This window comes from Dendropsophus ebraccatus, chromosome 1 (genome assembly GCF_027789765.1).
Source record: "Dendropsophus ebraccatus isolate aDenEbr1 chromosome 1, aDenEbr1.pat, whole genome shotgun sequence".
NCBI lineage: Eukaryota > Metazoa > Chordata > Amphibia > Anura > Hylidae > Dendropsophus > Dendropsophus ebraccatus.
Genome location: NC_091454.1, coordinates 150,563,169 through 150,576,061, shown reverse-complemented (window position 1 = coordinate 150,576,061; position 12,893 = coordinate 150,563,169). Strand labels below are relative to the sequence as shown.

Below are 12,893 nucleotides of genomic sequence, written 5' to 3'. Positions count from 1 at the left end.
GGGTGCCAGCGGATAGTCGAGACCACGACTTGGCTTGGTATATAACAAGAATCTCCACGGCACTCCAAAGTAGTCAAAAATGTGATTTATTCCATAGTGAAACAGCACAGCAAAGTGTCAGATAGCGACGTTTCAACGACCTCCGACGCTTGAAAAAGACGACGGAGGTCGTTGAAACGTCGCTATCTGACACTTTGCTGTGCTGTTTCACTATGGAATAAATCACATTTTTGACTACTTTGGAGTGCCGTGGAGATTCTTGTTATAGATAGATAGATAGATAGATAGCTAGATAGATAGATAGATAGATAGATATATATATATATATATATATATATATATATATATATAAAAAAAATTTTTTACATAATCACACCCTGGAATTAATGTTGCTTTAGAATAATAGTAATAATTATTACTTTTCTATATTAATAATAATAATTTTTAAAAAAAATCAGTCCCATTCTCCAGAAATCATTCCTTCCTCTTTATTATTGTTTTATAAATTAATAAGATTATTAGGGATAACTCAATATTTCACTCCATACAATACAGAGGAACGTGAGAGAATAAAGCAGAATACACGTGCAGTAGACGACATTACCACTAGATGGCAGTGCAGAGCGCCGGAGCTGCGCCCCTGAATGGGTTTTCTGCACATGTGCACAGACTGTGAAAAGAAAGGGACAGACTCACAGGAAATCAGAGAGAATGCAAATCCAAAGTGCGTGTGGGAGTGAGACACACTGAGGGAGAGGGAAATGTCTGCCCTGAGAGACAACAAAAGCCAGCAGATTCCCGGCATGGAGCAGGCTGCACAGGTCCGGGGAGGATAAGAGCAGCCCCGGCGGCAGGGATTAGCAGGGCAGCACCGAACACCGGACACAGCTGCGGGCGGCACCGGGCACCTTCCTCCGGGACACTTGTGTGCACAGCCACAATGTTCTCCATGAAGCAGCCGAAGCCTACGTTCAGGTCTTATCTGCTGCCCCCGCAGGTATGTGCTTGGGGTATATACACTATATACTATAGGAAGTACTAGGCATGGTACTATCTCTCACTATTGGGGTCTTCCTGACTAATGGGGGAGGCCTGGGGGACCCCACTGCCAGTCAGGTGTCACTGCCCAATGACTTCATAGAAAATCCGGGTCTGTGCACTCCAGCTGTGTGGGATACAACTCCCAGCAGGTCTTGCTGGGAGTTGTAGTGCCACAGTTGCCGCCCTCTGCTCTATATTGGTATATGCATTGCACATGTGCTGCAGATGTCTTCCCTTGTCCATATGCTGCTCATATACTTATCCCATATTTTCCAGCATGAAGACAAACTCAGCCCAGAGACCAAGATCAAGAAGCTGAAGGCCGTGCTGCTGCCAGGTAAGAGGGGCACGGGGTGGGCATGCTGGGGGGGTGCCACGCCTGGTCCTCTGCCTCCCACTGTGTCAAGTGTAATGTTGGATTTCAGCATGGGCGGACAGGCTCAGAAGGTTTCCACATTTTATTCTAAATAGTCAGGATGGCCAACACAGCTGGAGCCTGGGAGTTGTTACTGTAAGATCACTGGGTATGTTCATTGCCTTCAGCGCATACAGAGTTAAAGGGGCTCTCCGGTGCTGTGACGCTGCTCGCACAGATGTTCAGGAGGCCCATTCTCCAAAAATGGGACCGGCTCCCATTCAGATCACATTTTAAAGCTGTTTAAAGTAAATCTGTCTTCAATTTATGATCGGGTCTGCAGATACTGTTTGTTCAGGAAGAAGCAAGGTAAATATCTATCTGTGCTTCAAGAAAGTAGAAAAATCCTTGTGTTTTCTGGTGCAAAGTGGCACAGAGGATTTCCCATACTTCTCAATTGCGGCAAGCTGGAGTGTCTCCTTGCTCCCCCTCCCATCTCCATCCCTGCTTGATTGACAGATCTCATTCCTGCGCTGTGCATCTGAAGTGTGCAGGTTGGTATATGGCTTAGCTTCCAGCTGACTGTCAATCAGGTAGGATGAGGGATGTGAGGGGGAGCAAGGAGGCACTTCAGGGAACTGGGAAAAGCCTCTTCAACTGTTTGCCCCAGAGAATAGAAGCATCTTATGGAAGCACAGACTGATGTATAAAGTGTACCATGTCTCCTTGTTCTAACAGCTAAGGGTATATGCACACTGAGGACTTGCGGATAACTTACACAGGTTCCGCTGCTCGCTCCCACTTGACTCTCTGCCCGAGCCATAGCCTCCATTCTATGCCGCTGTCCACCCAAAGAATCACATGTCAGTTCATTTGGCAGATGGTAGAATCTGCCCAACCATAGAATGGAGTCTATGGTGCGTGGGAGAGTGGCGGAATCTGCGGCAAGTTATCCACAAGGATTCCTTAGTGGGCATATAGCCTTACAGCGTCATCAGTTTGGAACGTGAATTGCAGCAGACAGGTTCCCTTTAAAGGGTTTTCTCACCTTAAAGTTGCGTTATAATTTTCAAAATCTAAGTCAACAGTAGATGTGATAGGAAGCCAGTTTGCAATTTAAATTCATTATTTTATTTATTTATTTTTAGTTCTCATGCTATAAAACAAAGCTATACTTATCTGAAATCCAGGTTCAGTCTCATGGAAAAAAACAACAACAACAAAATCTAAGGATGCGTTCACATGTACAGGATCCGCAGCAGATTTGATGGCCCAGATTTTATTCTGTGTTCAGTTATTTAATTAAAGGCTTCCGACCCCCCGCTACAGCACCCTATACTCACCTGATCCCGCCGGGTCCCGCTTCTGGATCTGGTCGGGTCACGGAGATCTCAGCCGCTGCAGCCCGGCAGAGATGAGTCCAACGCTCATAGAGAATGACAGGAGAGTCCAGCGCTCCGTCATTCTCTATGAGCGTTGAACTCATCTCTCAGCGCGCGCCGGGCTGCAGCGGCTGAGATCTCCGTGACCCGACTGGATCCAGATGCGGGACCCGGCGGGATCAGGTGAGTATAGGGGGCTGTAGCTGGGGTCGGGAGCCTGTCACCCCGGCACGGGGGGTGACAGGTTCCCTTTAAGTTAACATCTGCAGCATCAAATCTGCTGTGGATCCTGTATGTGTGAACGCACCCTAAACACAGGAAGTGCTGTGTTTCCTATGATAAATTTAAAAAAAAATGTATATCACAAACTTGCTCTATATGACATCTACTGTTGATTTAGATCTTAAAAGTTTTAATGACAGTGACACTTTAAACATTTAATACAAACATGCAGCAATTCAGGTCATCAGATACATGGTTGGGCAGGGAAATGTGGTCATAATACAGAAATGTTACCCTACAAAGGAAGCCAAGGACGCTGGGATATATATTGTATTGGGCATTACAGATTGTGTTGTGACATGTGACAGCTCATATGATGCAGCACCTTTTATCTTCAGGGTAAAATTTGTAGGGTGTAATAGTAAATGTGTGCCCAGTGTATGTGCATAGGGCCACTTACCACTCTGTGTGTACAGTATACTGCCCTGCCTTCTTAATATTATACATCGGCCATGACTTTAGAGCTTCCAGAGAGAGTCTTGCTAATGAATATGAAGTTTTATTAACTACTGTAAAAAGTGATTTGCAAAAAATCTATTCAGTACCAGCTACATTTATGCCAACAACTACCGTGAATGGAGATGCTTATACCATGGCTGCATAAACCATCCTATTCATTGCTGGTGAAGACATCAGGAGAGATGAGCGATCTGTTTCAGCTATGGAGTCACCTGGCAGCGGTACATGGCATGCTGGTGTGGCCATGCTCCGAGCTGGAGAGTTTGTCACTGGATGTAACCGTCACACCTGCCACAACTTTATCACAATACAAAGTTACTGTAGGGTGTGAGTTTGAAGTCATGTGACACAGTCACGTCAAGCCCAGCACCATACACCTTGCAGTGCAGTCTGGGTGTGTCCATGGGGTTGGAAAGCCCAGCCATTAGCTCATAACCTGGGCAGCTCTGCTAATTGCTGATGAAGGGCTGTTTTCCTGTATTCTTTTCCTATAGTTATATTACATGAGTCTCGGATGAAGTGATACAATATGAACAACATGATAAATGAAGGGACTACTGGATACTATCTTGATATACTTTGGAGTTAAGTTGATCGCCAGAATTGTCAGGATCTCTGAAATCGTTTGCGGAATTAAACAGAACGATGATCGTTACTTATAATTTTTCTTGTGGTCGTCTTGTCGTCGCTATTGCGAGCGACTGAACGACGTCTTATTCCATGCGCCCGATCAACGATAAAAATAGGTCTCGTTGGTTGTTTAATCGTTGTCTGCTATTACACTATTATCGTTCAAACCTGAACGATCTAACGATAATTGTTCTGTGTAATAAGGCCCTTAAAGTGATACTGTCACCCCTCCCCCCTTTTGCACATTCAGTGTATACCTGTATAACTTGTCTTCTTTCTGCTCTAACACTGCTTCATTCTATTGGTTAGCAATGTCACCTAGGCGGGGCTACATGTCTGTTGCTGTCTCCAGCAGTGAGATGGGGCCCAACTGCAATGAAGCCCCGCCTGGGTGACACTGTCCAACGATTAAATTTAGTGAGTGGGTGGGTATAACAATATCACTTTAAAGAGGACCCGGGAAGAGAACATCATGACAGGTACCCTTTAAAAGTTAATAGTTTGTTCTTATTCCTACTCAGCAGTGGAAGCTATAATGCCAGTAGTATGGCAAGCGACCACTGAGGTAACTGATAAGTTGCAGCAGTCAAATGTCGGCCACTAGTGAGCACAGTAAGGGGCACCCACCAGGGCTTCTGCACTGGATCAGACAGGTGATTGCAGGTTTGTATGTCATTTTGTGACATTTGGGCTGCTTACTTGATTTTTTTTTAGAGATGAGATAACCCCTTTAGGGTGCATTCACACGCAAAGGATCCGCAGCAGATTTAATGGCCCAGATATTTAACTAAATAACTGAACACAAGAAAAATTGTGCTGCAGATTTTGTATGTGTGAACACACCTCTAAACTGTACCAATCAGAATGTGCTGCCAGGCATGGGACTTTTGCTCTCCACGCTGAACTGTGGGGAGCATGCGGCAGCTCGTAGTAACAGGTATGCTTTTTTTAAGCACTATCCAACACAATTGCGGCTTCTACTATATGCTAGTGTAAACAGAGCCTTATAGCATTGTCCCTGTATGTATCCGTCATAGCTGACACGCTACACTTTGTATAGTCCTAATTACACTAGACAGTTACTCTTACTCCAGAATGAACGTAACATTGTATTCTTTCCATGACTGCCCCACACTGACAGACATGGCTGCTCAGTAGCAGAGAATAACAACTCATAAAACTAAGCTGCATATAGCAGATCAAGTGCTAAACCAGTAAGTAAAAAAGGGATTCATTGTGTGTTATACCATCTATTGAAAGCCTCAGGTTAATAGAGTAGTTATAAAACTTGGTTTATTTAACAGCATTTCTGGCTAAAATAAAATTCACTGTAAGTATAATTTATCCTTTTGCTATTAAGTATAAATTCCCTTAAAGTGGACCGATCAGAATTAGTATGGCAAATGTTCAGGTGATGGAGAATCCTAGATTGTGGGGTCCCTGTGGCATATCGCATCTGTGTATGAATACATATCTGCAAGGCCTTCAATGGTCGGATTTTGCAATACAGTAATGGTGCACATTTCTCTGTGATACCTTGAGGACACGTTCACACTACGGAATCCGCGTGGATAACCACTGCCGGATTTTGCTCCCGTTTGAAGATTTGCCTGTTTCACAGGCTTTATTCCACTGTCTGCTCAAAAAAGAATTGACATGTCAATTCTTTGGGTGGATGGCGGAATCTGTCTGAACATAGAATGGATCCTATGGGACGGCTAGAGCGTGCACGTAATCCGCCAGAGGTTATCTGCGTGGATTCTATAGTGTGAACGCGCCCTGAAAGAAGAAATCCACATAACGCCATAAATTGCCTACTTCTTTGCTGCACTTCTCACTTGTCCCTTGTCCACCGGCATCCCAGCTTCTCCCAGTCTCTGCTGCTTGTTTCTGGCAATGCCACCTCTGCTTCCTGGGATGTGACAGACCAGTGTGTCGCCACCTGTTTCTAGCACCACCAATCCTGATCCACCTGCACCTGAGTCTTATGTTCCTGAGCGAAGGTGTTTTCCTGTGTCTTCTATTCCGTGTATCCTGACCCATGCAGGTTGCCTGTCTAACCACTTTTGTTCTGCTTGTCTCTCCTGTTGCCCACTTGGACTGTCTGACCTGCATCAAAAGCCACCTGCCCTGATTCTGCACATTTTGTACTATGCTGCTTGTCTCGTCTCCTCCCTGGTTCTGTGCTGATCTTCTCGTTGATGACCCAACTTGTTGACTACGAACGTTTGGCCTGTTCTCACATTTGTGCCATGCATTGGCACTGTCTGCTTCTTGGAAACAACTACTATCCGCACTGGGACTATGCTTGTGGAGCGACCTGGTGTCCTGTAGCCACAGAAGTCCAGCTTATGGCTCCTGGAGCAGAATAAAGGGTGAAGACCTAGAGGGCACTTTGCTGGGGCACTGCTTGAGACTCCTAAATCTGTTTCCACATTTGCGTTCGGAATGCGTTTCGTTTATGGTTACCCCCCCATTATTTCCTCCCCAGTAGCTGCATGATGCTACCAGGAATGTTATTGGTGGGCATGGTTTTGACCTTTGGCAATGTAGAAACAGTCATGTGGATAAAACAAGGCCTACATATGCTAATCTATAAATCTATTCCTGCTTGCAGCAGATGTTCACTTCATTTTCTGACTTCATTAAGTGGATTGCACCCTATAATACATTTGGCACAATTGATGCCAATGATTTGGCATGTGAAACGCCAGTCTTATTAAATGTGCCCCTCGGTGCTTAGAAATCAGATGCCACTTTGCATTGTCTGCCTTCTCTCTTGGTGGCGGCTTGACTCAAGCTAAATAGCTTAACGTTTCTCATGACATTGGATTGCCAGGCAACACTAGCTCCCATGGTGGTTACCAGGGCAGGATGCAAGCATGCTGAATGGATGGCGAGTCTGTGCATTCTAGGACTCTGCATAAGGGGAGTGTGTGCCTGGAATGGTTAATATCCTGATGATGTCATGCCTCTGCTGCATGAGCTGCTCCTATATAGCTATAGCCTATGTTTCTGGATTACATTTAATACCTAAATATATTACCAATTGCAAGAGGCCTGTCAATAGATGTAGACTTTGTGTAATATGTGATATAGATGGCAGACAATAATAAAGATCATTCTCAGGTCAGGGTTTAGTTGCAGTTTTGTGTCTCCTATGTGGTTTGGAATGGCATATACAAGAAAGGAGAGATTGATCAACCTTCTTAAGCAGGATAGTGTTGTGAACATTTGCATCTTTTTTGTATGTTTGTATTGTTTTTAATACAGTAGTAATACATTTGTAGCATTTTTTTGTATTTGGATATGGATAGTGGAATGGCACCTAAATACCAATACTATATTGTAAACCCTAAGGCCAATATCATTTTGTGCTATGGGTATTCCTGGCCAAAAAAAGAGAAGAGCCTGAGATATGAAGAGAACACACATCCTAGTAATGAATTTTCATAAATTTTAAGCAATAAACTTTTTTTGAATAGATTAACAAAATTTTAAACATAGCTGTATATAGCTAGATTAACATGGGTGATTACTTCTAAATGCAGTTTAGAAGGCTAGTAAAATATGTGCTAGAGATCAGAGGAAAACCTTGGAACTTTTGTCATGTACTGCACAGCATATTTTTCCACTATTTTTGCTGTGTGACCATACCCTTTAAGTACCATATAAAAACATGTTTTCATCCCTGAACGAAGGGCCATAAATGAGAATAATAGCTTGAAAAACAAAACACATCTTTCTCTGTTTTCGTGTGCTCTCTGTGCAGATCATAAGTGGCTTCACTTGTGACCTTTATCATGTACATAGTGTTTTATGGTATCAGATATGTATAGTCACTGCTGTTTCAAACAATAACTAACATTTTGGATTTTTTTTTTTTTTTAAAACCTCCCTCCCTTCTCTTCAATCTGTTGTCCACTCCTTGTTGTCAGGGAAAATCTGTCTTTTAAGAGACAGAGCAGTATTGATTTCAGGAAGTTGTAGTGGGCCGTGCCATGTGCAGGAGGAGGGGGAGTCAGAGTGAGTGATCTGGAGGAAGACTGTGTGCCAAGAGTACATCATACAATGTAAAGGTTTCCCCCTCGTCTCTGTAGCATCAGGGCTTATTGTAACCCCATAGCCTACTTTGTTGTAGCTGTCTTTTTATCACTTCTGCTCATATAGCACATTGGAAACCCAGTAGATCAATAATCCCTTCTTCTCCAAATGCCATCTATTGTACTGTATAAATTGTCAGCCCAGCACAGTGTAGCCTGTTCAGATTATTCTGTTAATTTGATTTCTGCTCCATAACACTGTGCAAACCTTGTGCATTGATAGCCCCTTCTCCCTCCACGCGCCATCTTTAGAAGTGTACTGTATAAATCATAAGCCACTGAGTTCACTTTCCCCATGACCATATCGTGGCATAGCAGAGAGGAGTATGTGATGTGTTTTTCTGTTCTGTAATTGGTTAGGGAGAGGAAGAAACTGCATGTATAGTACTGGCAAACAGCCAAGCCCTAGTACCATTCCTGAAATGTAGTGAATAGAGAAAAAGCTGTGCCCTATGGAGGGAAACACAGAAGCTCTATAACAGTGAGGGCATTAATGCAAATGTACTACTTCACTTGCTGTAAATTTTATACAACCTGGTCAGGCCAGGTGGTATAAAAAAATGACAGCAAGAGAATTGGTACATATGTTCTAAAATCACAATTTTACCACTCTGAAGCCCTAATCCTTATAAAACCAGGTTTAAAAATAAGTAAGTATAAACTGAAATGATAGGTACACAATAACCTTGCTTCTTGATAGTGGACCCACGTGCAGTGGCGTCATGTCTGGCCCACAACAACCCCCAAAGAGTCAGAAGCATATTGGTATTATATATTTCTATCTACAAGCAACCCCAAGCCCCATCACTTCCATGGTAGGTTCAGGTTCCTCTCTTTAGTCGCATTTCATCGTGTTCATGTACTTCTAAGTGTACAGAATGAAAAGAATAGCATAATTCTATGTCAGGTCCCAGCTGACATTCACTGCTCTACTGAGCTGCTTTCTTGTAGAAGTTCTGCTTTACCCAAGTATGGCAGTAATTTATAATAAGACACTTTCTACGATCCCTCAATTTGCAACATTAAAGTGGTACTTTCGAAGTAAAAAATCATATTCAAACGGTGCCAGAAAGTTATACATTTTTATATATGACTGCTATTTACAAAAGAAAAAAAAACAACTACTAAACTCTTGCAGTACTTATCGGTTGCAGTACTTATCGGTTGCTGTATGTCCTGCAGGAAGTGGTGGTTTCTTTCCTGGCTGACACAGTGCTCCCTGCTGCCACCTCTGCCCCTGTCGAGAAGTGCCGAGAGCAGTATCAAATCCTACTTCCCAAGACATAAAGCAGCTGAAAAGTACTGGAAGACTTTGTTTTTTAAAAAAAAAAAATATAAGTAGTCTACTATATATAATATATATATATATATATATATATATATATATATATATATATATATAATCTCTTTCTGTGTTCGAAAAAAAGAGAAAAGTATGTCATACAAATATGGGTGGCACATCCCAAATAATAAATAACCGTATCTCTCACAATTAAATAGAATAATTCTTTATTAATGTATCAAGAACTACAAGTGCAAAACAAACATTTAAAAACAGAGAAAGATTCGATGCCGGGGTTGCAGACCGTGATCCATGTGGGGAGGAATATGGGCAGTTTGATTTAGGTATGGAAACTAATTTGTGTTAATTGCAAGTGCTATTTATACTTCACACTATCTTGTAACAGTACCCTTGAGAAAGTCTCGGCACAGAGACGGAACGCGTGGGGTTGTCAGTTCCCGACTTGGTCTCCTTCCTATGGTGATATCTGTTCCTATGCTCTACCATGTATTTTCTCCATTTTCCTTGAGATACTCTTTGGTCTTCTTGTCCATCTCAGACATAGGTTGAGTTACAGCCATAGCCACATTCCATACACATTTGGTTTTATTGGTTATTGTTTTGCTTTCATATATTATTTGCTTTTTCATAGGAGGGGGTCTATACTTATACCAGGTCGGGATATTGTGGTACTGTGGCTACCTTGCCCAGTCCAATAGAATCTTTCTCTGTTTTTAAATGTTTTTAGATGTTTGTTTTGCACTTGTAGTTCTTGATACATTAATAAAGAATTATTCTATTTAATTGTGAGAGATACGGTTATTTATTATTTGGGATGTGCCACCCATATTTGTATGACATACTTTTCTCTTTTTTTCGAACACAGTTGCTTTTGTTATGTCATTTTTGGGTTGAGCACCCCGAAAATTACATTTTTTGATTTGATTTGAGTAGTAGTGCCCTGTTGTCTTCATTATATAATCTCTTTCTGACACCAGTTGATTTAAAAGCATTTTTTCCTCCGGGGTACCCCTTAAATGTATACTTCAACCATTGTTGAAAACACTGGAAGACTGTTGACTAAAACTGTATGTAAAATAATAATTTCTTCGGGGGCAACTTAACATGTCAAAAAAATGAGGATGATTTATATAGACAGAGCAAGTTCTTATCTTATGGCATCTTAGGTTACATATCCGAAATAGCTGCAGGAAGCTGTGAATTGATTTCTGTGTTGAGGATAGGAGCATCTTCAGGCCCTGTACTGCACACACAGCTGAGGGGAACCTGGTGCAGACTAGACAGTGTAAGAATGCAGTCGATTTTTATCAGTGACTCATGCTGTTAATGCGGTGAGTTGCTACTAGATGGCCAATCTGTGCATGTACGTCAGGAGTCGGGCGGGGGGGGGGTATTACCATTGAAATGCACATGCTGATTGGTTGGATCTGCCAGCAATTCACAGATGCTGCAGAACAGCAGTTTCTGTCCTATTATGTATTAAATGTGGTTTTAAGTTACAGTGGCCCAGAAAAGACCATTGTATGCTGACATATTACAAGCTGAGGGACTGCTGCATTCATAGCCATAAACATAAAGCATAAACAAGCAAATGAAAGAATCTGGTATTAGGGTGCCTTCACACCTACCGTATCGCAGCAGAAAATCCGCAGCAGATTTGTAAGTGCGGCTTTGATGCTGTCTTCTTTCATTTAGTTAAATCTGCTGCGGATCCGCAGAAGAGGATCTGTAGCCAACCCAAAAAATTAGATGGGTTCCCTGACTACACACCTTTTTATAGCTTTTTTATTTCCAAAGTTAGTGCTGGGGCTGTACAACCTCCTCACTCCCCCTCCCATCCCTTTCCCTGTGTGATTGTCAGCTTCCAGCATTGAGCCCTTCTTCTAATTCTCATTTCTGCACCACAGAATTAAAGCATTTACCCACATTTTAGTGTAGCTTCACACTTATCGGATTCGCAGCAGATTTCACGCTGCGAGTTTGCAGCGAAATCCGCTGCGAATCCATGTAGAATGAAAATTCTGCTGCGGATTTGTAACCCCATAGAACTTCACACTACCAGTATTCGCAGCGGATTTAGCAGCAAACTCGCAGCGTGGTGGTGGTGTGTCACAATCCTAGGACATGAGTACTCTAGGCCATGCCAATTTGACACAGGGCTGCAAGTTTAAAAGTTGTTTTTTAGGACAATAACTGCATAACCTGCCGAACGGACCCCAGGACAGATCTTGGATTAGGAGCAGCTATCCGAAGGTACAAGCGGTTTGGGGGGGTCAGATTGTGGGTACAGAGTCGCTTTAAAGTGACTGTTAACTGAAGTTGTGAGACAACCTATAAACCCACATATCTTGAGCATAGGAGTGTGTATTAAGAACTGTAAAAAAAGGTTGTGTAGTCAGGGCACCCTAAGCTGTTTAAAGGGGTTGTCCACGTTGCAGAAGACGGTGGAAGCTACTCTTACGTGATGTCCAATAGCTGCATGATTTGACATTGCTTAAGGACGTGCTTCTGCCTGCATGTGATAAGTATATACACCCTGACCTCGGACTACCCTTTCATGATCATTACATTTCAGGTTTTTTATTTGGGCTAGAGTTTCTCTGTAATGCTCTGATCCATGGAAGTCCTACTGTACAGCTTACAGAACTTATAGGATTTACTTTTAGGAGCCAGATACAAGAGGACATCTTCAGATTTGTTTTGGCAGCTGAGGGGGACACAATATCAGACACAAGCTTTTAATGTTGTAGCTGATCATAAATTATCTTTTTGGACTCTTACAGCTGTATTACATGAACGAGGATCAGCCATGTAATATGCAAGTATGCGCCGACCTGTCAGATCACAGCTTGCGTTTTCCTCGTTCCACGCTCACTATCTGTGCTATTACACACTTAGACAGCGGGAGGGGCTGCCCGGACAATCCTCAAGCGATTATCGTCTGTAGTTGGCCTATAATCACTTTGTTTAATTAAAGGCAACGATCATTGTCTTTCTACATGTTGAGAGAAAAAAAAGTGGGGATAGCAATCACAAAAGGAGCGGCGGCAGCAGCAGATCGCCGCTATGGGCTCCCTATCCTTACCCACTGGCAGCAAGCGGAAAACAATGAGCAAGCAAGTGCTGACCTGACAGGTTGGCACTTGCTTGCTCCCACTGATTGCACTGTGTAATAGGAGATTAAGATTAGGGATGGTCCGAAACTGCTGAGGTTCGGGTCCGTATGAATCTGAACGCTCTGCTTCAGATTCCCACTGTCTGCCAGCTCCGTGGAGCGGGTGGATACAGCTGGAGGACCGCCTGGAAAACTGGGATACAGCCTATGGCTATGGCTGTAT

The 12,893-nt window shown here is 42.9% G+C and overlaps 1 protein-coding gene across 1 annotated transcript in view; it reads left to right on the top strand.

Annotated features, from left to right (window-relative positions):
• Window positions 1-679: 679 nt before the first annotated feature.
• Window positions 680-12,893, top strand: part of MTMR10 (myotubularin related protein 10) — a 57,159-nt gene continuing 44,945 nt past the window's right edge. Inside the window, exons 1-2 of the mRNA XM_069956539.1 lie at window positions 680-997; window positions 1,318-1,378. Of these exons, the coding sequence (XP_069812640.1) occupies window positions 941-997; window positions 1,318-1,378 (118 nt within the window). The 5' untranslated portion in view covers window positions 680-940. The remainder of the gene's footprint in view (window positions 998-1,317; window positions 1,379-12,893) is intronic.